Consider the following 26,986-nt stretch of genomic DNA (forward strand, 5'->3'; position numbering starts at 1 on the left):
ATTTAGCATGGAGAAACCACCACTATGGCCATGGACCTAAGTCATGTCTGCAGTGTAAAACTTTAATTACGAGTACTTCCCTCTGCCTACAAGGCAGGATTAGAGGATTAGGTGCAATCACATTGCACAAATGCAATGTGCCGCTGCACCTGATTGTCATCCATCTACTGTTGGTCCCACTCTGACAGGCTGTGCAACGGCAGATGAATGATGATCAGATGCAGCTACACATTGCATTTGTGCAATGTGATTGCACCTGATCCCGGCACCCTGCCCACTGGGGATAGTTTCCCATTTGGCTTAGGCCTTACAGCAAAAGATGCACACCCCCGGCCGGTATCGAACTCACTCTCCTTCAACATGAAAGCCTTAAGCCGACTCACCTAGCAAGGTGTGTGGTGTCTTTGTTGGGACGGATTTAAGCTTTAGGCATTGAGAAATGAAACATTGACCCGGTAGTCTACTTTCCAACTAATAGCTCTTAGCAGGAACACTGACTTCTTCTAAGAGCTAATGTTCTCGTTATGAAAAATCATAGCCGATTACTATGGCACACTTCTACAGATGCACTCAAAGTTCAATCTTGTGTGTTCATATGCATCCTTAGTTTGAGAACATGAACCTGCATGCACCTGATGGTCGCATACATTTACTGCACAGGGCCAAGGACACGTGCACGCATGCATGCACATACACACACACGCATGTGCGCGCGCACACACTGGGGCAGTGACACAAGCAGATCAATATGCCAGTAGCTATGTATAGACCATTTCATTGAGGCATTCAACAGAGAAACACTCACAAGAGCAACAGATTGGTACTAGAATTCAATACATGCATACCACAAATCAACATTAAGGAAGAAAGAAGTGAGCAATAGAATGAAACAAAAGCTGCCCGATCAGGACCACGTACCCCCACCTAACTCTATTGAAACTGTGGCTCATGTCAATGAAAAGCATTAGATTCATGAATGCCAAACTTGCTGGTCACTAGGGATCAGATTGCTTCCTTCACTGCAATATATCCCACAAGGTAACATGGGAGAGTCCATGAAATCAACATCATAATTTGAGGCATTACTGTAAGGATTTTGCTCATTGAAATCCATCTCATAGAGCTTGGGCACCTCTGATGAAATGGGTACCAAAACGTGTTGCTGTTGTTGTTGATGTAACTGCTGTTGCTGCTGCTGTCCTTCTCCTATGACAACCTTTTGGGCCCCATCAACCATCCATATGGAGTTGTTATCCTTCCACACTTGAGTTCTCTCTTGAACTAAGTTGTCTGAATAGCAGTTTGATGATGAGGATGCTCCAAACCCAGAGGGATCAACCAAGGGAGTAGAAGGGATTGCTATTCTGTTAATCAAAGATGGTGCAGGTTGTTGTTTGTTTGCATCCCAAACAAATCCAGGATTTGGGTTGTTCTCCATTGCACCGTGAAATGCAACTTGAGGGTCTTCAAAGTAACCAAGGATGTTTGAAGAATCATGCACTGGGAAATTCATGATGATGTTGTCATTGATACGGATGTCAGTTTGTGGGATCTTTGATGTGGATGGAAGGTGGTGGAGATTATTGGGGTTTATGTTTAATTTCTGTGAGGGGAACAGCTTATGTGTTTTCGGGTCCAGCCCTTGTGCTATCAGCTTCTTCTTGATGCATGAATTCCAAAAATTCTTCACCTCGTTATCTGTTCTCCCAGGTAGATGTTTTGCTATCTGAGCCCATCTGTTACCAAAAATACAAAAGGAGAAAAGATTAGCAAAGGAAAAAGTTGGTTTTCTTTCTTTCATATCTTAGATCTTGACAAATAAGTATTCTCAAATAAGAAAAAAAAAGAGCTTGACAGATAAAGAGGCAATATTTGTAGCAGGGTCGCAAATATCACCAACATCTTCAAAATATCGTGATCTTATTTTCCCGGGAAACGATATTTGGTGACTATGATTTGCCGTAATAGGTATCGTACCTGTTCCCTAGAATCCTATGTACATCAATAATAGTCCTTTCTTCCTGAGCAGAGAAAGCACCCCTCTTCAAGTCAGGTCTAAGATAATTGATCCATCTCAGCCTGCAGCTTTTTCCACATCTTTGAAGACCTGAGATCAAAGGCAATTCTCTAGAATGAAGATGGAAGAAAACACATCTATGCACTGTAATGGAAGAAAACCTAAAAAGGAAGAGAAGAAAAGAAGGTGTTCTATGTCGAGGAAATGAGAAAGAAACCTGTTTGTTTAGGGATTGAGCTCCAGCAGCCGTGGCCATTACTGGTCACATATTTGAAGAGCTTCTCATCTTCCTCTGGAGACCACAACCCTCTCTTCACTTTCTGCTTGCTGCAACAGTGATGGCCCATTAGGAAAACACCATCACTCCAACCTTTTAACAGTAGATATGGACATTTATGTAGACACCAAATACTTAACTAGCTTTGGCAGACTTATACACAACAATAATGAAATGCTAAACAATTATGTGGTTCAATTTTATGGCTTATCATGCGTAAGAGCTTTCTTGTTCAAGATGGTATGTCATTGTAGTGCATCATACTCATAGAGGACCACCACCAATGACCACCTTTTTATAATGTATTTATGACTTTTATGCCCTCTCTCTCTCACTTGCGCGCGATATATATATATATATGTGTGTGTGTGTGTGTGTGTGTGTGTGTTTCGTTAAGCCACATACATGGCTGCACGTGATTTTTGCTTGATCTAAACTGATAGATGTGTTTATCATAATTTACTTAATAGTTAAGATGCATTCAATTAGGTATTTTTCATGCACATGTGTTTTTTTAGAGGGGTGAAAAATCAACGGCTCATATTGTGCTAAAATTTTATGATTGAAGATTCTAAATTTTTTGGTAAATTGATTTGATCCAAAACATGTTCCTTGGTAAATAAACAATTGTGAACACATCTACAGGTTCAGATTTGATAAAAAAACACCTGCAACTACCTTTTTACCAGGAAGTAACAAAAATGTGACCTCTCTCTCTCTCTCTCTCTCTCTCTCTCTCTCTCTCTCTCTCTCTCTCTCTCTCTCTATCTATCTATCTATCTATCTATCTATCTATATATATATATATATATATATATATATATATATATATATATATATATATAGCCAACATCTATTGTATGTACAATCAACTAGAGAATTTTATTTCTTTACAGTTTTATATTTTCTATAGATCTACCCTTAGGATGTGATCTACATGGTTTGTTTAGTAGGAGATGGGTTTTAGATGATGCAGTTGCACTATGCAAATCAAATTTTCAACAGCTTCAATATAAAGTGTCCTAGATGTGAACAACGTGTGGCTGCCATTATAGTTGAAGAATTGGCCTGTTCTATTACTTGTTTAAATCCATCACTCACATTTTAGATTGATTTTATTTGATTGAAATTCATATCACAAAATCAAATTGTGGTGGTTTTCTTTTAATTTTAGACTGAATTCATCACAATTTGATTTTTTGACATGAATTTCATTGGAATATCTTGACCAATAGATATGATCAGGTACTATTGAAAAAATATATTATTTTACATAATCAATTTGATCTTGTAGATCAATATTTATTTGCACATTTTCAATGTTGTGCTTCGATTACCTTCTTTAATTTCTTGGCATTCCACTGTTTCTTTTAGGAGTGAAATTGTCAATTGTTTGCCTTGACCCTTACCAAAATGTCTTGGAAAAGCAGTGTAAAGATTCACTGTGACTTGATGTAACATTTAATGCCTAGATTCATACAAACAAGTGTGTGTGTGTGTGTGTGTTGTCTGAAGAAAACAATAATAACAATTGGTCTCCTTTATTTCTCTTCACCAAAAAGAATTGGTTTTCTTCCTGCCCTGAACTTAACTCTTCTGCATTGTTGTAATACAAATAAAGGTGTCAGCCGAGGGAAATTAGCTATTACTCTGAACAAAAAGCAGGCCATGAATTTTAAGATACGCTTAAGTTTCATGTAAACCATGTTCAGAGATCATGAATTTCTATTTTTTAGCAATTTTTCGTTGATAATATACATTTCTAACAGTTAATAACCGCTATTGTGATGACTGATCATGACGATGATATATGGTGACCATGCATAGTTGGTGCAGAGTTGATGGAAATTGAAGCACATGTAAGAAAAAGTGTTTGGAGTCCTGCTTGGCATCACGAGTTGTGAACAACTTCATGAACTCTTATGGACCTAATGATGAATTGATATTGATATTTGTTTGTTAAACATCCTCAGGAATCACCATCAACATCATCATCGCCATCACTGCCACTAGCATGTCATCAATATCATCTCCGCCACCTAGGGTTTACCTCGCTGAGGGGCGGGCCCATTAAGTGACTCGGCTCTTGCCTTGGGTTCCTCTTCATCAGAAAAGAAAACAAAATCTATTGCTGCTGTTGCTGTACTAACCGAACGAGAGGAGCCCAAGCTGTTTAGCCTTGGCTCATTAAAGCTCATGCTCATTTTGAACCCGGGTCATTGCTATTGGTGAGTTCAGCCAAGCTTGAGCTCATGAGGAACACGAGCGAGACGAATCAAGATTGAGCTGGCTTGTGCAAATAAAAAATTTATTTTTTGAAATATTCAAAACACTCCATGAGGATGATAATGGAAGTCAAGACCTCTCAGTTGCTAGCACAAAAAGTAACCCATTCGCGAACAATGGCATTATTGACAGACACACACACACACACACACACATTGATGAGCTTATACAAGCCAAGCCAAGCGGAACACCCTTTGTTCATGCTCGGCTCATTATGGCAGTAGGGGTTCCTCATGGCTCATCTCGCTGAGCTCAGTCACAAGGTTGAATGACTTTTACATGAGCCAAACTGAGCCAAGCCACGAGCAGCTTGGTTCGTTTGCCAGCCTTAGGTCCACTACTGCCGATTATCATAGAGACTGAACTGTTGGCGGGCTAAGTGGAGTGACATCATTTGATGATGACTATGGTTTTCACAATCAAGCAATGCTTTCGCCAAGTCACACTTCTGCCTTGAAAAAGATTGTGAAATTATAAGTTCCAAGTTTCCAATAAGAAAATAAGATACAGCTATAACATGACCCCCAACTCAAGTAACCCTAAGATAAGGTGTGGACTGATGTTTTCCCATAAAAAAAATTAAAAAAATCATCTAGATCTATATTGCACGGCAAGGAGATGCCCCCATAGTGCACTAAACAGTAAAATAATATTACACTCAAATCTTAGAAAGAAGTGAAGGAAGAAAAGAAACCAAGTGTGATACAGTCTTGTGACATAATCAACCTTTCTTAATTTTAATTTTGAGGCAACCTCTTCTTCTTTGAACAAGAGGGGACAATATTTTTCTTAAACGTATAAAGAACGGCAAAACAGTGTCTACATCAAGGAGTCAAGATGGGTACTAAATGAGAATGGGTCAAAGGGATTTGGATTCTTGGGCATGATCCATCTAAACATGCTCCATTGGACTTAGGGCTGGTAAACAAACTGAGCAGCTCGGAGCTTGGTTTGGTTCGGCTTGTTGTTAATCGCTCATGTAACTGGTAAGTTGAGACATGAGCAGCTCGTTTAGCTTAAACAAGTGCACACACATAAGGTTTGGCTCGGGGTGCCTAACTTGAGCTTGGCTAGACACGAGCCAGAGCCAGAGATCAAGCTTGGTTGTTCCATCCTTAGCTAGTTGGACTCACGAACAATTACGAACATGAGACATGTGCCATGATGTTGCCAGGTTAATGAATGAAATGGATCTAACATTTGGAGCTGATCTGGATCCTATTCAGGTTGATGTTATCACTTGTGAGTTTAAGCACATTCACGAAAGAATCGTCACTTACTCTTATGCATGCTCAAATTTTACTAGCTAGACAACGTGAAGGCCAAGCCTTGCAAGTTGGTGTTTCTTTTGGGTAAAGAGAAACCATTTTCCTTCTTCCAACATGTCGCTTTGATTCAAATAGATCTTCATCTCTGATAATGAACTCATAGGTGACATTGTAAAAGAAGTACCCATAAAATGTGACAGCTAATGTGACCAAGACTTGAATTTATTAATTAATGAAGTAATTAAGATTAAGATTGAATTGATTAATTAAGGAAATCATGGGAAACCCAAAATTAAAATTGGTAACTTGGTTCATGCTCACATCTGAACCCAACTTCAAGTGGGTCAGGGCATGGTCTAGAGGATATAATGCTGAAACAAAAATGGGATAAGAAATCCACCTGATTGCAGCTATGTGTATGGCACCATGTCACGAATATAGCTAGCATTTTCATTGTCCCGGATCGAGCTTTCGGAATGAGGCATGTGCAGTGCGAAGCTCTACTGAGTGGAAAATGCATCGAGTGTACGGATGCGCAGTATGCGTTGGTGACGTGTGGTGGTAGCACGACAAGTATCGTCGTTAGTGCATCACTATATGGCAGCATAGACATGAAGCATTGTTTGGTTAAGCAATGCCAGCGGATCAAAGGATGTTGCCTTTGGAGATTTGGTTAAGGACCTCTCGGCTTGCAGTGTCCCACACATATTGGTTGGATGCACAAGGGTGCATGTAGGTTAGGGTTAATTCTTTCAGAGATCACATTAGGTGATTCCAACCGAGTATGGTGACTCAGAGATAGGCGAGTGAATGCCTAGGCATCGACGAATAAGTCTGGATAGTGTTATTCGCTATGTTGTTAAATCATCAACTGGTCTTCGAACTGGATGCCGCAAGGTCTTGTTCCTTTTGTGGCAAGATTTTGTTGTAGCGTATGCATGGAGTTGCAATAAGCTCCATGGCATGTAAGGCTAAGGCAAAGTTTGTGCCTTTTCCGAAAGTGATAGCTGGTATGAAACAGCTATGCACTAAGTAGCATGAACTACATAGAGTACGCATTTGAAAATGAGCTTGATTAGTTTTCATTAAGCAGTTGCGCACGAGGTGGTGTGCAGGACCAATGAAATGATTCAGCACATGAAAAGGTGTTGGTAGGCGGCCTTTAGCTGTTAGGCTGACCAGATTGGGCAGCTTGGCACATCGCGCGTTTGTAAAGCATTTTATGCCCGTGATAAATTAGTTACGAGTGAGCGACCGAAAGACTTGCAACGGTAAGGAAGGATCGTCGCGCCCACGGGCCAATGCCTATGGAAGAAATAGGCATGTGACATTCATTGTATTGAAGTAAATTTATGAAAATAATAAAATATCCATTATATGTAATAAATAACTTGTCAAATCCTATACCAATTTTATCATGATTAATTTTTTTCTTACCTCTAGTATTTTGTCGTATAATATAGAGATGTATGTGATTTTTTAAGAAGCTTTGATATTCTTAAGAGGAAATCAAAAAAAAATTAATCACAAAATTTTCTTGGATCTCTCTCTCTCTCTCTCTCTCTCTCTCTCTCTCTCTCTCTCTCTCTCTCTCTCTCTCTCTCTGTTTGTTTTTAGTGGCCGACTATGATCGGTTGGCGTGAGATTCACAAAGCTTATGATGTGCATGTTCAAACTGCTAAGTATAATTTAAGCACCGAAATGACCGATTCTTGTGTGGCATGATTTTGTGCATGGCCTTATGGTCTTTCCACGTGATTTCCCAAACAAAACAAATTCAACAAGGAACTTGACCAATCACCATCCAACACGTTGAAACATAGGAAAGACAATAAGAAACAGGATAAAGATAATAATGATATTATAGCTTCTAGAAATATCAAACTTGACAATAAACAATAGTGGTATTTGCATGTAGATGAATTTGTTTTCCAAAATACTTTGAATATCCTACTTTTCAAATTATTCATACTGCGTAGTTGTCATGTGCCAATGTTCTCCGGAAAAGCCTAACCGTGCTAAAATGGCGGATTAATTGGCCAAAATCAAGGATTTCGCTTGTCATTGAAGAACGTTTCTGCTGCAGGACTACCAAATGATGCAAAAATAAATTGATATTTTAAGTTCTTTTCTTGGATGAAAATTCCCAAATGTTGAAGTGGTTGTGAAAAAGTAATTACACTGTAGTAACTCTCTCTCTCTCTCTCTCTCTCTCTCTCTCTCTCTCTCTCTCTCTCTCTCTCTCTCTCAACTAACATAATTTTTTATGCTAGACTACTCACAATCGCATTCCAAATTAGCTGCCTGAAGATCAAATCACAGGGTTTGGCACGGTGGGAGGGGCCTTGGCTGCTAGGTGGGCGATCAAGGTTCCATTTCCATGGGCATCCATCCCTTGCATTATGCGGAAGCAAGGTCTCCCTGGAGGAGGAGTCCGGCACGGGTTTATACCGCTGGGACAGCTACCATAAATGCGGCAGGCATAGCCAGCATGACTAAGTCTCTGATTTCGAGGGTAGTTTTCCCGTTCCTCATGAAAAAGAAAAAAGAAAAATCACACAGCCAATGGATTGTCCTGACTGGGTACACCTGGGACTCATTACACACAAGGCAAAGTTCGCGAGCTCTTATATATAGAAGTGTTATTCACAAACTTTGTCATGAAAATGGTTTAGACATAATTAGCAAGAAAACTGATCAGAACAGGGATGTATTTGGAGGCTGACTAAGTCAGGCAAACTAATCTTTTATTAATACTAGAATGTAAAAGCGCATTTAAATAGAAAATGCTATTTTTGAGTTCACATTGATTTTTAGAATATACATTCAAATAGACGATGCTATTTTAGTTTTCATATTTAATTTTATAATAAACATATTTAAATTATAAACATTAACTACTTATGCAAAAATCCAGCAAATCAACCCAAAAACTTTCAATTAGCCTGGTTAGCAGATAGTTAACTCACATTATTAACAGCTTAGATTAATAAACTGATCAAATCAGTGGTGATAGAGCCCTCGATGGCTCTGTACCTCATCACCCATTTTCTTCTCTGATCCCATCATTCCTCTCATCTACTCTCCAACACCGGCTCCCAAACAGAGCCTTAATGTGGAGGTCGGTCTCCCAACCCTATGCCGGCTTTCCAGTGTAATAAACAAATAAAGGGCCAATGTGGGTTTTTTATTGTATTAAATCAGTTCTTAGATGTCAACATGTGGCGATTCCAGGAAAGCGGGAATATAGTTTGCTGTTTCAACTTGCTTTTTTTTTTCATTATCCAAATCTTATTAGAAAAGGAATTTTATTAGAACTCCCGTAAGAGATCATAACGATTTAGAAGTTCACAAATTCAAGTGAGTTCCTAGTGACCCTCAAAAACATATTCAGGTTTTGCAAGAAAGAAAATGTCTGAATACTGTGAAAACGGCCTGACAAGCATGGCCTAGTCTTCATCAGCATCTGCAACAAAGTTAGTAAAATTAGAAATTGCACAACTAAAAGCTAAGTAAAGCAAATAAAAACAAAATAAGATATTTGGACTAAACATTGGTGAGAAAAACTAAAATATTAGAGAATCACATGTGAAAAGTAACTCCAAATGAACCTTTCAAGAAGTAGCATGGCAAGAAGAATTTGAAAAATCAATGGAAAATATCGTAATGTCCTAATTTAACAGCAACAACATACATCCACCTTTCTTTACTTGAAACTTTGAAGATTTTTATGCAACTATACCAGTGTCAGGATTTCTTCACTTAATCCAGGATATCAAGGTTGAATCCACATCACTAGGCATCTCCTACAAGCTCAAAAAAAAGGAGCAGCCATGTTAGGTTGTACTGTTCTACCGTTGTTAATCTTTGGTTCCACCTTGTACACAGAATTGTACTGGACAAGTAACTACAAGGGCCATGCAATAATAAAATGATCCACAGAATAACACCATTAACAAAAACCTCATTGTTCGGAGGGAAACGTCTGTGGAAAAGGTCATGGAAAGCCATCAGAGAAAAATATAAAACCACTTTCTAAAGTTAAGGAAATCTCAGGAGGGTTCTTCCATTGTTCGGAGACAAAGCACTGGAGAATGACTCCTTAATTCTTCCAATGGGTTACCAGCGTCTGACAAATAATTAGGGTCCATCCGGTCATATCGAGAGTCAAACAGCATTACAATGCTTTAATTCAGGACCATTCCAAGAACCTTGGATCATTTTTGTGCTTATGCCTTTATGAATTCCCCCAGAAAGCTTGATCAATAATCTCCACTTGACCTATTCATCCAGCATCTTGATGTTCCACTTTGTATCCTTTGGTTCATCCAGTATTAGTAGCCATATAAGAAAGAGTTAAGAGAATCCATGAGCACACTGAGCAAGAGCTTCAGGTAGGTACATTATTGTCCTTTAGAACCACTCATGCGTCCTTTTTTATCCAATGCAATAGGAATAGAAAAACAACAAAGAAATCAAAGCGAAGAAAAGAACACATTGATTTACGTAGAAAACCTTCTCAAAAAGAGAAAAAAAACCACGGAGTCGCCACAAAGAATCCACTATGTGAAATAGGGTCACAATTCTTTCTTCTCAAACTCCCAAGCTTGAAAATACACTTGCTTACAAAAATTACTTTTCCCTCTCTTGGTGGTAGAATAAGTCCAAGGTCCTCTCTCTCACAATGAAGAGGAACTTCACACTCTCTTGTCTCTCACCACGTCTCTCTACAAGAATAGAGGAATAAAGACTATCGCAACCACCACAAAAAATATGAACAGACCCCCCCCCCCCTTCCATACTCATAGGGAAGAACACCTCACATAGTGATTGACCAATCTCACCAAAGCTCACGTAACAACCACTCCTACCAAGGTTTGGCAATGCACCACTTCATCCTTTGATAGAGCCTTTGTCAATATATCTGACAGATTGCAACTTGTGTGAACTGTCTTCCGCATAACCAACTTTAACTCCAACACATTGTGCACCCAGTGATATCTTAAATCAATGTGCTTAAACTTTGAATGATAAGCTAGATTTTGAGCAAAATGTATAGCACTTTGGCTATCACAATTAACCATAAGGCATAAACTCTTTTTGTTGATGCCCAAATATTTGATGGCATTCTTCATCCATAACATCTTTTTAAATGCTTCAACTGTGGCAATATACTCGACTTTAGTTGAGGAGGGGCAACACATTTTTGCAACTTAGAATTGCCATAAAACTGCTCATCCTGCAAAGATGAAAACAGTCTGAAGTAGACTTTTTGAAATACGTCTCCCCATAAATCTGCATCCATGAATCCCACAATTTCTGGTTTACCATTCCAAAAACATATACACATATTAGATGTACCTCTGAGATATCCATGAATCCACTTCATTGTAGCCCAATGTTTTTTGCCGGATTAGCAAGAAATCTACTTACAACCCCAACCGCATGTGATATATTGAGTCTCGTACAAACCATAGCATACAGCATACTTCCTACTGCAAAAACATAAGGAATCATCACAATCTCATTCTTTCACCTTATTTGAAGAGCATTGGCTTGAGCTCAACATGAAATGTCCCGCAAAAATACACCATGTTCATCTGTGCTTTTCCAAAAAGATCATAATCCAACTTTTGCCGATGGTAATATGAAATATTAAAGATTCCATGGTCAAAGAATGAGAGCAATGGAACCACTAAAATAGCCTAAAACCATTCACTATGCTCCACAAAAGATCTCTTTTGGATATATAAGAAAATAAATATCTAGCTTATTCAGATTAAACAGATTTTGCAAATAAATATCTAGCTCTCATTCTCATCAACACACTCAACATAGCTTTCAACCTCCCACACAACCTTCAATTTAAGAGAACAACTATGGAAAAAACAATATAATCTCATATTTCAGCTCCAAATTGCAACAAACATGAAGAGTATATTCATAAAAATTACTTCATAATTTGGGCATTATCAGACAAAATAGCAACATAATCTGGGCATTAACAATGTTATGTAATAATAGGCAATCATTTCATCAAAATAGGGTTGCACGCATAAAGCTCACAGTTAACTTTTTCTATCACTTTATAAGTTTATAACAAAAGCAAAAGGCAAAATGGGAGTGCATAGTTTTCTCCAATTACCAAAATGGGAGTGCATAGTCTTGTCCAATCACTAAAACAAAATGTTTTTCATCTTGCAACCAATAGTTTACTAGTTATGTGAACCACGTAACATTGTCAAAATCCATTGTTTCTTCAAATGTAGCATCATGGCAAAAAAGCAATGGAACATTTGTTTGTTCTGAGCAAAAAAAGTCATTGCCTTCATGTAATCATAATCTCCAAGGTCCAAAAATTGAAGTTCCTCTGCAACAAGGCGTTGTGTTGCCAACTCGGGTTCATTGGTTATGGTATCTGTAAGGACCTTGATGGTTGATGATAAGGGTGTTAATGCTTCTTTTAATGAATCAACAATCTTCCCTTTCTTGCATGATCTTTTATTGTGATTGGCTTCAGGCCGACATTTAGAATAAGTTGAACTCTCCACTCCAGGTGTGGTAAGAATTGGAATTGTTGGAGATTCTTTGTCACCAAAAACATCTTCTATATCTTGGGCATCATATTGTGGACGATCCAAAATGTAGCATTCATCTTCATAGTTTTGATTATTACCCTCATCAGCCACAACATCGACAACAATAACTGATGCCCCCCAGTAGCATGATCATTACCTACAATGATACTGAGTTTTGTGAAATTCAAAATATCTTTCCGTCGTAAATACTTTAGATCAGGTTTTGCCTAAAAACTTAACAACATACTTGCATTGGATATTTGTTTTTATAAGAATAATGTATTTTATCAAGGTTTGATTTAATGATAGGAACACACCTCCAAAAATTCATCTCGGACTTCACGTGAAGCAGTGACTTAATGAGTAGCTGGATCATAGCCAAATCCACTAATATTCAGAAGCTCCTTTATATGATTGTATTGCTTTATCCATGTCTTCAATGCTTAGCTTTGTACTAATCTCATTAGCCACTCTTGTCATAGTTGTTTTTTTAAATTTTTTATCAGGCTTTAGCCCTTGATGAACAACATAGCTCCATGAGTAAGGCATCAACTTTCTTATGTGAATCCCAACGAAATTGTGCCTTTGAATCCTTACTCTTATCTTTAGCTCCTAGGCCTTCTTTCACATTGGCATCCATAACCCTAAAAGTTTCCTATACAACACGATTATTAATGGCAAAGATAAAAGTCATATCATAACATAACAAACATGATAAGTCATATTATAAGGGATCAAAGAGTGCAACGAAAAGAAGACAATCTATAACAAAATACTTTTAACCACAATGACATTAACAAAATCCATAACAAAACATGATAAGAAAATCTATAACATGACAATAACATAATCCATAACAATGAAGTTTTAAGATAACATTTTTGCCTTATATGGCTTACAAACCAAACCACGATCATAAATACATTATAACCCAAAACAACATAAAATACAACAACAACAACAACAACAACGCCTTCATCCCAAAACAATTGGGGTCGGCGATATGAACCAAAACAGAAAATCATATTGGATCTTCAATGCCATGTCCTCGGTGAGGTTCAAAGCATTCATATCCTTTCCTATCATCTCCATCCAAGTATTCCTAAGCCTACCCTGACCTCTTTTAACTAATATATTTTCCCATCTCTCCATCCTTCTAACTGGAGCATCAATAGGCATTCGCCGAATATGTCCAAACCACCATAAACGATTCTCTCTCATCTTATTTTCAATGGATGCAACGCCTACCTTCTTACGTATCTCCTCGTTCCAAAACATAAAATAAATTTAAAATATCTAACTAGACGAATGCTCATCAGCCCATGTCCGTTGTGTAAGATTGTCTCTAAAGTCTCGCCAATCATCTCGTTCTTGTTGAGACCTTGATAGACCCCATATTTCATCCACATCCACATATGATTCATCATTAGGTTCACCTTCAAACATATCAGCAACTTCTTCAAGTGAATCACCTCCCAAGCTTCTTATAAAGGTATGCAAGATATAACATGCTAAAACAATCTTTGCTTGAGCTCTAATTGAAATTTGTGGAGCTAATCGTAGAATATTGAATCATTGTTTTAATACACAAAAAGTATGTTCAACTATATTACGTAGTTGGGCACAACGATGGCTAAAAGTTTCTTTTGGTTCTCTTTCTGGACCACCATTTTTGTATTCACTCAGATGATAACGAAAAGCATGACGTGGAGTCAAGAACCCTGGTACATTTGAATAACCTGCATCTACTATATAATATTTTTCTGCAATAAATGTTTTAGACATTAAAATTCATTTGATAACCCATCACAACTTATTCTTCCAACATAACATGTTTTGAGTCTAAAAGTAGTCCTCTCACACGCAACAGGCAACAAAGGCGATAGAAGGCTTCATCAGTCATTCTTTGTTGATTTACATAATTAACATCACCATCTCTAATCATTCCTTCAACATAATGTACCATGTCCATACTTCTATCTCTCATAGGACGTCGAGCTATATAATTATCAATGATCCAATCAATAATATCATATATTGTCATTGCTTCTAATTATTACAATCTTGATTGTCATGAGCCTTCTCTCACGCACAGCAAGGCGAGGCATTTCTGTTATAATATTTTCAACAAAATAATGACATATATCCTGTCAACTATATTCCACTTATTTCCTATGCAGTTAATAAACAAACCACAATCACACTACTGTAGTTAAACATTACCAAATAATACATTTAAAAAAATTAGTGCATCATATAGCTAAACGGGTTCAGCTATAAATCGAGCTAGATATGAAAGGTCAATTATAAATTGGTTCTCAAAGTTCATTCAATAATGCACACTTAGAGCCAAACACACACACATAGTAGGGATAGAGTGGAGCTGGTTTCGATACGATATGATACTAAGAACAATGCTAAAAAGAAAATATATAATCGAGAATAAATATTTGATTACTAATAAAGTTAGATTGTTCACATAACTAGTAAACTATTGGATGCAAGATGAAAAACATTTTGTTTTGGTGATTAGAGAAGACTATGCACTCACATTTTGGTGATTGGAGAAGACTATGCACTCCTATTTTGTCTTTTGCCATTGTTATAAACTTACAAAGTGATAGAAAAAGTTAATTGTGAGCTTTGTGTGCAACCCTATTTTGATGAAAGGATTGCCTATTATTACATAACATTGTTAATGTCCAGATTATATTGCTAAAGATAAGAGTAAGGATTCAAAGGCACAATTTTGTTGGCATTCACATAAGAAAGTTGATGCCTTACTCATGGAGCTATGTTTGCAAGCAGTTCATCAATGATGAAAGACTGATAAAAAAAATTTAAAAAACAACTACGACGAGAATGGCTAATGAGATTAGTACAAAGCTAAGCATTGCGGTTATAATTGAAAATGTCCAATCTCGATTAAAGACATGGATAAAGCAATACAATCATATAAAGGAGTTTCTGAATATTAGTGGATTTGGCTATGATCCAGTTACTCATCAAGTCACTGCTTCACGTGAAGTTTGAGATGAATTTTTTGAGGTATGTTCTTATCATTGAATCAAACCTTAATAAAACACATTATTCTTATAAAACAAATATCTAATACAAGTATTTTGTTAATTTGTTAAGCAAAACCTGATCTAAAGTATTTACGAGGAGAAGATATTTTGAACTTCACAAAACTTAGCATCATTGTAGTTAATGATAATGCTATTGGGGGCATCAATTACCGTTGTTGATGTTGTGGCTGATGAGGGTAATAATCAAAACTATGAAAATTAATGTTACATTCCGGATCATCCACATATGATGCCTAAGATACAGAAGATGTTTTTGGTGACAAAGAATCGCTAACAACACCTATCCTACCACACCTAGAGTAGAGAGTTCAACTTATTCTAGATGTCGGCCTAAAGCCAATCACAAAGAAAGACCACGCAAGAAAGGGAAGATTGTTGGTTCATTGAAGGAAGCATTAGCACCCTTATCATCAGCCATCAAGGTCCGTATAAGTATCATAGCCATCAAACCCAAGTTAGCAACACAACGCCTTGTCGCAGAGGAACTTCAGTCTTTAGACCTTGAAAATTATGACTACGTGCAGACAATGAACTTTTTTGGCTCAGAACAAACAAATGTCTCATTGCTTTTTGGCCATGATGCCACATTTGAAGAAACAATGGATTTTGACAATGTTAGATGGTTCACATAACTAGAAAACTATTGGTTGCAAGATGAAAAACATTTTGTTTTGGTGATTAGAGAAGACTATGCATTCCCATTTTGGTGATTGGAGAAAACTATGCACCCTCATTTTGCCTTTTACTTTTGTTATAAACTTATAAAATGATAGAAAAAGTTAAATGTGAGCTTTATGCGTGCAACCCTATTTTGATGGAAGGAGTGCCCATTATTACATAACATTGTTAATGACCAGATTATGTTGCTATTTTGTCTGATAATGCCTAGATTATGAAGCTATGTCACATAGGTGCGGGTGCGGCGATGCGGCACTTTAAAAAAACTTGGGTGCGGGGAGGGTATATATATATATATATATATATATATATATATATATATATATATATATATAATTTTAAACAGTTTTAAGCCCTGTTAGAAGAGTCCGTGTGACATAGTTATGAAGTAATTTTTATGACTATGCTCTTCATGTTTGTTGCAGTTTGGAACTGTAATATGAGATTATATTGGTTTTTCCATAATTGTTTTCTTAAATTGAAGGTTGTGTGGGAGGTTAAAAGCTATGTTGAGTGTGTATTTTGATGAGAATGAGAGATAGATATTTATTTGCACAATCTGTTTAATCTGAATAAGCTAGATATTTATTTGCTTATATATCCAGAAGGGATCTTTTGTGGAGCATAGTGAATGGTTTTAGGCTATTCTAGAGGGTCCATTTATCTCATTCTTTGACCATGGAATCTTAAATATTTCATATTACCATTTGCAAAAGTTGCATTATGATCTTTCTGGAAAAGCACAGATGAACATGGTGTGTTTATTATACTGATCACACAAAGCTAATGATCAGTCCACATTGAACCATGATTGATTGATGTACCGTGATGGACCCATAAGTTCAAACCCCTAGCTTGCTTTGTTTCAAGTAGGTCATAGGTTTAGTGACTGGATGATGGAGATGGGATCAGGAACAGTTTTGTATTGTATCATATCAAGGAGATGGTTTCAGTACCTCAACTTGCCTCAATATTGAGGTAAGAAGGAAGCAGATGATATCCTTCAAGATGCACATAGCACGGACTAAATGATGTAAAGATGTAGATAACGTGGGTTCTGCTTGCATAGGAAGCAGTTACCTGTGAAGACAAGTCCATTGCGTAGGAAGCAATTACCTGTAAATTTCATTGTTTTGAAAGGACAATATGTATTCCGTGTATATAGAACCAGTGTTTTACTTAATCCTTTTTATTTTTTCCTGGAGATTGTGGAATGTTGATTCTTTTTACATAATATCTCTTAATCTCTTGTCTTTAATTCTATGAGGCCCATCAATGTTGGCCATTTCTCAAGGGCACAGGGCAACATGTCATTTTGTATACAATGACCAAATCCTCTGTTTGGTTTAGAGGTTCTTCCCTTAAATAACCTATCGTTCCATTAAATTCATGTGAATGCAAAGAGAAGCCGCAATTTCCAAATTGATCTCTATCTGGCCCTTTTTCTTAATGTTGGAGGCCCCAAGAGTAGTTATTTTATTAATGCTGGAGATGGGATCCATCAAGCATTATGCACAGTTATTTCATTAGAAGCTATTTCATGATAAAAACTAATTTAGAAAATGAATAATCTTGATCATTACTGGTAGAAAGAGTTTGCAGTCGTTTATTCAATTTGAGGGCACTGTGATCAAGTAATGCATGATATTCAGGCCTCTGTTCATTCTGCTCTCCTTCATTGTAAATTCCTTTTCTACAAAAATATCATGTAGGCATGTATTACATGATTACCACCTGCAGTAAAAATTTAAGTGCTAATGAATACAGTTTGGGCCCTACTATTGGAATTCAATGGAATAGGATATCTAAGTGCCTTCATACTAAAATTAAAAAAAAAAAAAAGAGGAAAAGAAAACCAACAGAGATCAGCTATTACTATATATGCTTGTGCAGAGAAAATAGTGATAAGCCTTATTTTTCTGAGCACGAGCTGGCAGATCTCAAAATTTTAATTTTTCTTGTGATGAACATGGATGGTCCAGGATGATGGGTATGACGCTATGCTGAACTAAAAATTATTTTTTCATGTGATGAATATGAGTAGGTCAAGATGATGAATAGACGCTATGGTGGGAAAAAAACTATTTTTTCATGTAATGATCATGGGTAGACGCTATGCTGATTTGCATGGACCTAGTTCAAGCATTTTGAATAAGGAAGTCCAGACCATGGTTGCCAGTTGAGGAAGCGGGAGCGGGAAGCGATACGGGAAGCGGGAGCGGGAAGCGAGGCACTTTCAAAATTTTAGGAAGCGGGAAGCGTGGGACCACTTAGGACCGATTCGGGAAGTGTCTCGGAAGCGACCTAGGAAGCATCTCGGAAGCGACTTAGGAAGCGTCTCGGAAGCGAAGGGGAAGCGAAAAAAAATAAAAATAAAAAATAAAAAATTGAAAAAAACAGGGGAAGCGAGGGGAAGCATGGGGGAAGCGAGGGGAAGCGTGATGGGAAGCGTGTTTCCCATTAAAGGGAAGCGCGTCCCCCATTAAAGGGAAATGCGTCCCCCATTAAAGGGAAACGCGCTTCCCAATAAAGGGGGACGCTTCCCCCCACGCTTCGGAAGAGCGACGTTTCGCGCTTCCGAAGCGCGCTTCGGGGAAGCGCACTTCCCCTTTTAGCTAGGCGCTTCCGGTAACCCTGGTCCAGACCACTGGGTCATAGGTCAACCTAAAGGAAAATACCATATTCTCATATATGTTTGGAAACTGGTATCTGAAAAGGGAACTATGAAATCCACACATCCTCCCAAACAACTTCAAAATAGATTTGGTAAGTGCTTGCCGGAATTTTGATGGTTCTCCCAAACAAGCAGGTGGGAAGTTCCAAATCCACAAGATTTGTGGATTCCAAACTTCCTTCCCTAGCTAACATGAGATTCCAAACAGGGCCTTATGCTACTCTTGGTTTCTCCCCAACACCCTACTGTTATAGAATTTACCAATTCTATCAAGAATTTAATTTTACACCAAGCGACTAAATCTCAAAATCAAGTTCTAAAATTTTCCCACATCGTAGATATCATTGGTCGTCTAACCACCCCAGAATGCAATGAAAAAGGAGGTAAAGAGAAAGATGAAGATTTTCTCATTAACAACTCAGCAAACTTCAAAATATATCACGTAAAGACTAATACCATTCCTTTAAGTAGCTAAATAAAGTCTATATGGCAAAGAGAATTCATTTGTGGAAGCTTCTAAACACATCATATGCCTAACAGGTTGAAGAAATAAAACTAACATTCAGCACAAAATTCACATATGAATCCATACCAACTAGACCAAACATGACAAAACCCAAATGATCCACACAAATTTGGCAATTTCTCTCCTTGAGAAAACCCAATGTTTCCAGCAAACCAAGAAGAGAAATGAAGGAAATTTTAGAAATCCATTACCGAAATATCTTCTCTCATTCGCGGCCTTCGCCTTCTCGAGCATCTTATCGAGATCTTCCTGCAACTGGGCGTCCCAATTCACCAGCTGGTTCGCGAACACGGCGCCGAGGCCCATGCCTAGGAGATGCTCCCATGGGTCTGTAATTTGAGCAACCACCATCATCAATTTGCACAGAGAACTTGCTCAGATCACCAATTCATGCATTGGAAGCGCGGAATCAAAAGGAAGCACACAAAAAGAGATGGGAGGGGCAAAAGAAGGAGGGAAAGAGGAGGAAAACCACTCACGCCTCATGTATGGGAGTTTCCGGAGGGCGTTGGAGTACATCTGCGTGCCCAACCCAAGAAGGGCTCCCACCACCGTCGCAGTAGCCGGCATCTCTCTCTCTCTCTCTCTCTCTCTCTCTCTCTCTCTCCATAAGGAAAAAAAAACTTTGTACTGCTATTTTATCGCGATATTTTCAGAGCCCCATACAGTAAAAAATGTGATATTTTCAAATTATTGCATTTTTCTCACAATATTAACGTGATAAAAATTTGTCTTCAGGTATTCCTCATTTCCTGTATTATTTTGTATTTTTGACATTTTAAAAAACACACCTAAAGTTTATCAAAATCGAAATTAAGTTTTAAATACTGTTAAAAACACACCTAAATTTTTGAATGGTTAACCATTCATGTTTTAATTTCTTTGTAAATACGTTTGTTCTTTGGTCGAAAAATTGCTTATGTGTGGAATTTGGCACAATTGCAAGATTTAGGCTAAAGTACATAACTAGAATAATAAGCTACTTTGATTGGTTTCCTAATTTATCAAATTTGTATTTTTTTTTAATAATCAGGGAAAACCACCTCACTTGTTTGCAAGCTCATTGATGTAAAAGCACGAGTTCTCATTTACCCACCAGGTAGTGCACCCAGCTTCTTCCTCGCAGCAAAGGATGTGCTCCCATGGGTTTTGAACTCGCGACGTCCCTTCAGCATCATGGAACTTTGTTTTCCTTATAGAAATAGCAGTTGCTGTCTTGATTTCTTTTTCTTTCATAATTGTGCCTAATTCATTGGGTTTAGGCTACCCAGAAATATTGTGACTAAATGGAATTATATATGGAAGCCTACCAACGGGGGCTCAGCTTGTCCGGCAGAAGCAGTTAGTGCACGTCACCTTATGTTGGGAAGTTGCAGGTTCGAACCCCAAATTGTATGGTTGTATAACTGGAAGGAGTCTGCCTAACCACAGCTTTCTCTGTTGGAAAAAATTTATATATGGAAGCCAAAAGAGTGGTCTTGTAATTTTGGAATTGCACCTTGGTGCTTGATAATTCTTTTTTATCATTGAGTTGATGCAAGTGGATTTAATATTACTCAATTACCAATATATTGGGACATTGCAAGTTTGAATTCCAATGGTATAGTTGTATAACTGGTAGGGGTCTGCCTAACCCTAGCTTTCTCTTCTCCGTCCAAAAAAAAAAGATTGGTATTTGTCATGTTTGATAGGATCTACTTTTCCAAATAAGCTTTTCAACCATAGTTAAAGATATTGAAGGCATGAGTATGATTCTCGAATGACATTTTTTCCAAAACAAAAAAATCACAATCCATTAGGAATTCGTTTTTAAACACAAAAGTCGATCTTACGGTTTTATTGACTATATTTCAAAGAATTTTGGGTTTTTTTATTTTTATACACTTTTTATTTTTTGTTCCTTCTACGAATTTCTGTTTCTGATTTTTAATTTATTTATTTTTACCAATATTTTGCAGATAAAAAATTAAAAACCAAAAAAATTAAAAGTTTCATGACAATTTAACTTGCGGTTTTGAACTTTTGTCACTAAGATTAAAGATTGATGTTTCCAAAATATTTTATCTAATAAAAATCCATTAGTTAAGAAGGTCAAGGGATTCTCTTTAAGAGAGTCATCCTGTTTGGGAGCCAGTGTTGGGGGGAGGAAATGAGAGAGGTGATGGGAGTCTAGAAGAAAATAGGAGTTGAGGCTGGAGTTGTCAACAATCCTTGTGAAGATGCAGTTGAAAATGGCTCAACTTCACTCCCAACACTATTCTTTTACCATCTCCCTCGCATTACCGGCTCCCAAACAGAGCTAATTGATGTCAAAATCGAAATTTAAAAAAAAAAACACCACAGTTTCCCCAAGTCCTTAGGAGTAGAGGTAAGGTGATCATCCACCATCTGTTGTTGGGCCCCACGACTGTCAGGCTGTATAGTGGTAATCAGGTGCAGCAGCACACTAAAATTCTGCAATCGCATTGTGCTCGATTCTCCCTCAGAGTAGAGGGGTGTCCTAGGGATGGCAGTGGACCGTGGGAAAGCGGGGCCCTGCCCCGCCTCGCCCCGTTTAGACCGGGGATGGAGGGCATGAAACAGGGATGGAAGCGGGGATGAAGGTTAAAATTCATCCCCGTGCGGGGATGGACTGGCACGTTCCCCCGCCCCATCCCCGTCTCGTCCCGGCCCCGCCCCATCCCCGCCCCCAACCCTTTATATTTTTCTCTTACTGTTTACTAACCCTAACTCTCTAAGTTCCTAACCCTAGAGCCGTCGAGCCGGGCCGTCGCCTCTTCCCCTTCCCCCATCTCATCTGCATTATCGTTGGAGTCGGGCCGTCGCCGACACCGACCACCGTTGGCCGACACCATCTCTCCCTCCTTCCATCTCTGTCGCTGCCTTGTGCCACTGTCGTGAGCCTCCTCTGTGGTGCCATCTCCTCCCTCTTTTCTTTTTCCTTTCCTGCTTTGATGATTTAAACGCTCTACGCGTTCGCCCTCTTTGCCCTATTGCAACTGTTTCATTGAGCCCTTTTGAGAAGAAGTCAAGGTTGATAATCTTTCAGAGCTTTCCAATCTTGTTGGTGTTGTGTTCCATGCTTATGAAGAATCCATCCTACTGAAGCTTAGAAGGTTTGCACTTTGAATTGATTTCTTTTTTTATTTTTGTTTATTGTGCTTTAGGATATCTTCTTTACTCAGCATCGAACTTTTGTCCCTTGCATCCATGGGCATCATCTCGAATGGGGACGGGGGCGGGGCGGGGGGGGGGGGGGGGGGGGATTAGAATGTTGAGACGGGGCGGGGGTGGAGGTCTAAAGTCTCCCCCGTCACGGGGGTGGACCGGGGATGAAGGTTACATTTTAGAGACAGGGCGGGGGTGAAGACCTTGTCCCCCGCCCCGCCCCGCCCCGCCCCGGTCCACTGCCATCCTTAGGGTGTCCTCATTTACTAGAATATGCCTTAAACTACACTTATTTACCTAAATGCATGAACAAGAGTCACTTATCATTCAATATATTAGAGACAACTTGGTTTGAGGGCTGTAAACTAGCCAGGTGTTATTCAGCCAAAGATTCATATAGTCGGACATGGACCTGCTGTAGGACCTTCAGATCAGTATGATCTATATACACCTAGAGCAGGTGTATATTGATGAGGTCTACATTTTGGTCTCTTAGTCTAGCCCATAGTTTTCAAAGCAGTAGGTATGAGAAGCAAGGAGCAAAGCATGAAGCTAGAAATGAGTGTTTAGAAAATGCCTTAATAACTAAATCATTGAGCATTTAAGAAGTATAAGAGAACGCAAAAAAAAATAGCCCAAAAATACACATATATGTTGGTGTTACAAATAAATAAATAATAATTTAAGAAAACAATTTTCTTATATGAAATGTTTATTTCTAACATTAGAAAAAGTTCGATTTTCCAAGGTTTTTAGAAGCTTCCAGTAATTATGGTATCGCCAAGATGGCCAAGTCATACTTGATGCTTGGTGAGTAGAAAGATGTATCATACTTGTTAGACATTAGACAATTCAGCTGGCTCGAACCACTTTAATGGCCTGAATCGGTGGAGTTGCCATCTCTCAGATTATGTGAGTTGCAATTGAGGACCTGACTGATCCGGTTCAAACCATGGATCAGGAACTGCACACAATAGCTGAACTTCAAGCTGTCTATAACAATATCAAATCTGGGTGTTATTTTTAATTTATCGCAAAAAAATCATGATAAATTCAATAGCCGAAAAATATACAAAATAAATGCAATATTTTCAATATCTTGCTTAAGTTGAATATATCATGTATTTTTTGTGCTATTTTGCAAAAAAAAACTCAAAAAAGATGTATTCAAATGGAAACTATTTTTTTCACGTGCCGACACCTCTCAAGAGGTGATGCATTAAATGCTGCCTCATTACCCCCACAGGGATGTAAATTGTTTGGATTTAGAACAGATGTGGCCATTGTAAAGATTTATCGAGCTCTAAAGATCGGTCACAACGGTGAAGACCAAATACATGACTCCACACAAAAACATGCACACACCAAGAAACTAGATTTTACGTGGTTCGGCTTTGCCTACAATTTCACCTCTCTCTCTCTCTCTCTCTCTCTCTCTCTCTCTCTCTCTCTCTCTCAACGTGAGAGGGTGAGTTCCACTATATTAGCCAAATCAGTTACATAGAATATGGGATCCTTATTAAGATTAGATCCCTTGATTTTAGGCCAAAAATTTAAGAAACTAACTTTACAAGTTTGCATTGCCTTTTTTCATGACTTAGTTTTTGTGGTTAACCTTTCTATTTAGATAGTCTTTGGATCACATGGTTTTATAGCCAGATTAAGATCTAGATTGGTGACTCTTTTAACATGAGCCTCCTTGAGATTTAGCTTGTCTCTTAGATACCTGAAATTAAATGGTCCTGATGGCTTAGTGAGAATATCAATTGGCTGCTCTTGTGAGGAAATAAATTTAACTTCATTTTCTTGATTTGCAACTTTTTCTCTGACAAAACAAAAATCTACCTCTATATGTTTGGTTTTGGCATGAAACACAGAATTGGTTGTCAAATAAGTGGCCTCGAGATTGTCACACCATATAACTGGACTTTTAGATTTTTGAATTCTCAATTCGCTCATCAATTGTTGTAGCTATAACAATTATGAAACTCCTCTTGTTAATGCTTTATATTATGCTTCTGTGTTGGACTTGGCAACGGCTTGTTGTTTGGATGACTTCCATGACAAAAGATTTGGACATAGATTTGTCAAATAATCATTTGTTGATCTTTGATCATCAAGGCATTCCACCCAATCAGCATCTATAAATGCAGAGAGCTTGTTTCCTCTAGATTTGGATATTTCAAAATCCAAATTAATTATACCCTTGAGATATCTTAGGATCCGTTTCTCCAGAGACCAATGGACATTTGTTGGGTCATGCATGATTTGACATGCCTTATTTATCGCATATGAAATATCAGGCCTTATGAATATTGTATATTGAAGAGCTCCCACGATGTTGTAGTATCAACTTTGATCCTTTTCTTCTTCACATCTAGAAATTTGAATATTGGCTATTTCTAGAGTGAGAAGAGGCTTACAACTTTTCATATTTTTTCTAACGAGAATATCATACATGTATTTCCTTTGGGTGAGTAAGATTCCAGAGTCATTTTGGATAACTTCTATTCTCAGAAAGAAAGATAGAGCACATGGATTATTGATAGAAAATCTTGAACCAAACAATTTGATAAGTTGTTGAACCATGACCGGTGAGCTTCTTGTAATAATGATCATTTCATCTGCATATGTCAGAACATATAGAGTTACTTCATGTGCAATTTTTATGAATAAAGATGTGTCGACCTTAGAGCTTGTAAATCTAAGTTTTTCAAGATATTTACTGAGCCTCTAAAACTAGGCTCTTAGAGATTGTTTTAAGTCGTAGATATATAGTGAGGAGTTTGATTATTTTCAAATTTAGGAGATTGAGCTATATATACTTTTTTTAGAAAACCATGCAAAAATGCATTGTTAATGTCCAATTGATGAATGAGTCAGTTATGACTTGTTGCACTATAGAGAACCATTCTTATAGTTGTGGGTTTTATCACAGGACTGTATGTTTCAAAGTAATCTATTCCTTCCTGTTGGCTATAGCCCTTATCATGATGTCATCTTCATGTTTTTTTATTTTGTAAACCCACTCTCACCTTATATATACTTCTTCTTTTAGAAAACCATATAGAAATGCATTGTTAATGTCCAATTGATGAATGGCCAGTTATGACTTGTTGCAATATAGAGAACTGTTCTTATAATTTTGGGTTTTATCACAAGATTGTATGTTTCAATGTAATTTATTCCTTCCTGTTGGCTATAGCCTTTAGCCACTAATCGAGTTTTATGCTTTGCTATGATGCCATATGCATGTTTTTTTATTTTGTAAACCCACTCAAACCCTATTATATTGGATGTTTCTTTGGGTGGCACAAGAGTCTATGTATCATTCTTTATGAGAGCCTTAAACTCTTCCTTCATGGTCTGACATCATTTTGGTTCTTTAAGAGCTTGGTGAAAGTCAACAGGCTTGAACCAATTGACTAAGGTGCCTAAATTCAAAGTAGTAAGGTGATGAGTTAGTGTTCCTTAGCCTTAAAGATCCATTATGTGACCTAGTCATCATAGGATGAACTTGACTTTGGATTTGTTGTTCAACCAAATTATCATGAAAGTCATTTTCAGGCTGGTTATCGTCACCATCTGTGGTAGCATGATCAACACCATTGACACTTTGATTATCTTCATCATAACTATGATCACCATCACTATCAATGTGATCGTGTGAGGACTTGATCGGTTGATCCTCATCATCATCAGATTGGTTTTTAATTTCTCATAAAGCAAGAAGATGATTAGGCAGTAATCAACGGGGTTGTAATACTACCGATTGACAACCACCATCAAATTTCTTATTATTATCAGCTGACAGCATATCAAAAATTGCTTGAGTTTGAGACTTTTCTCATAACCATTTAGACACATCTTCACTCATAACGGACTCTTGTTTCAATATACAAAAAAATTGATTCATCAAACTTCACGTAAAGAGAAATAAAGACCTTAGAAACAAGATCAAAACATAAGAATCCTTTATGTGATGATCCAACACTGATAAAAACACATGATTTTGTCTTTGACTTTAGTTTGAAATTATTATATGGGACCAAATACAGTAGCATGTGCTTCCAAAAATTTTTATATGGTCATAGCTAGATTTGGTTCCAAACAATAAATTATATCGAGTTCTTAGATCAATATTTGGACTTGGCAGCCGGTTAATCAAGTGAACAACATATCTAGAAGCATCCACCCAAAAACCTTGTTTTAAAGAGGCGTAAAATAGCATGCACAATCCACTTTCAGTCACATTTCTATGTTTTTTCTCCACAACACCATTTTGTTAGTGCATGTGGGCATGTCAACCATCTCCTTATTCTATGGTGATTTTAAAAATTTGTCAAAGTCCCTATTGGCAAACTCACTTCCTCAATCACTATGAAAAATCTTGATAGAGTGACTCACTTGCTTTTTAACTATATT

The 26,986-nt window shown here is 37.7% G+C and overlaps 1 protein-coding gene and 1 pseudogene across 2 annotated transcripts; both read right to left on the bottom strand.

Annotated features, from left to right (window-relative positions):
* Positions 1 to 970: 970 nt before the first annotated feature.
* LOC149831083 (transcription repressor MYB5 pseudogene) lies at positions 971 to 2,364 on the bottom strand (annotated as a pseudogene).
* A 6,775-nt stretch (positions 2,365 to 9,139) lies between these two features.
* Positions 9,140 to 19,996, bottom strand: LOC149831084 (excitatory amino acid transporter). 2 transcript variants are annotated; one of them, XM_090011967.1, is made up of 3 exons: positions 19,873 to 19,996; positions 19,585 to 19,722; positions 9,140 to 9,314 (listed from the first exon to the last, which is right to left on the bottom strand). In XM_090011967.1, exons 1-3 carry the CDS (start codon positions 19,961 to 19,963, stop codon positions 9,298 to 9,300), a joined length of 246 nt encoding a protein of 81 aa, XP_089868093.1. In that variant the 5' UTR covers positions 19,964 to 19,996; the 3' UTR covers positions 9,140 to 9,297. The 2 variants fall into 2 exon arrangements, with proteins under 2 accessions (XP_089868093.1, XP_089868094.1); XM_090011968.1 differs by lacking the exon at positions 9,140 to 9,314 and adding an exon at positions 9,535 to 9,654 and having other exon boundaries at positions 19,873 to 19,995.
* Between the last annotated feature and the right edge of the window lie 6,990 nt (positions 19,997 to 26,986).

Source organism: Nuphar pumila, chromosome 7 (assembly GCF_984573655.1).
Source record: "Nuphar pumila chromosome 7, dmNupPumi1.hap1.1, whole genome shotgun sequence".
NCBI lineage: Eukaryota > Viridiplantae > Streptophyta > Magnoliopsida > Nymphaeales > Nymphaeaceae > Nuphar > Nuphar pumila.

What these genes read in the sequence shown, in the direction of transcription:
- LOC149831084 (XM_090011967.1), bottom strand. Translation starts at nt 19,963, where the DNA reads ATGCCGGCTACTGCGACGGTGGTGGGAGCCCTTCTTGGGTTGGGCACG. An exon ending in GAAACTCCCATACATGAGGC is followed by an intron (nt 19,723 to 19,872) that starts GTGAGTGGTTTT and finishes CTCAAATTACAG; the next exon opens with ACCCATGGGAGCATCTCCTA.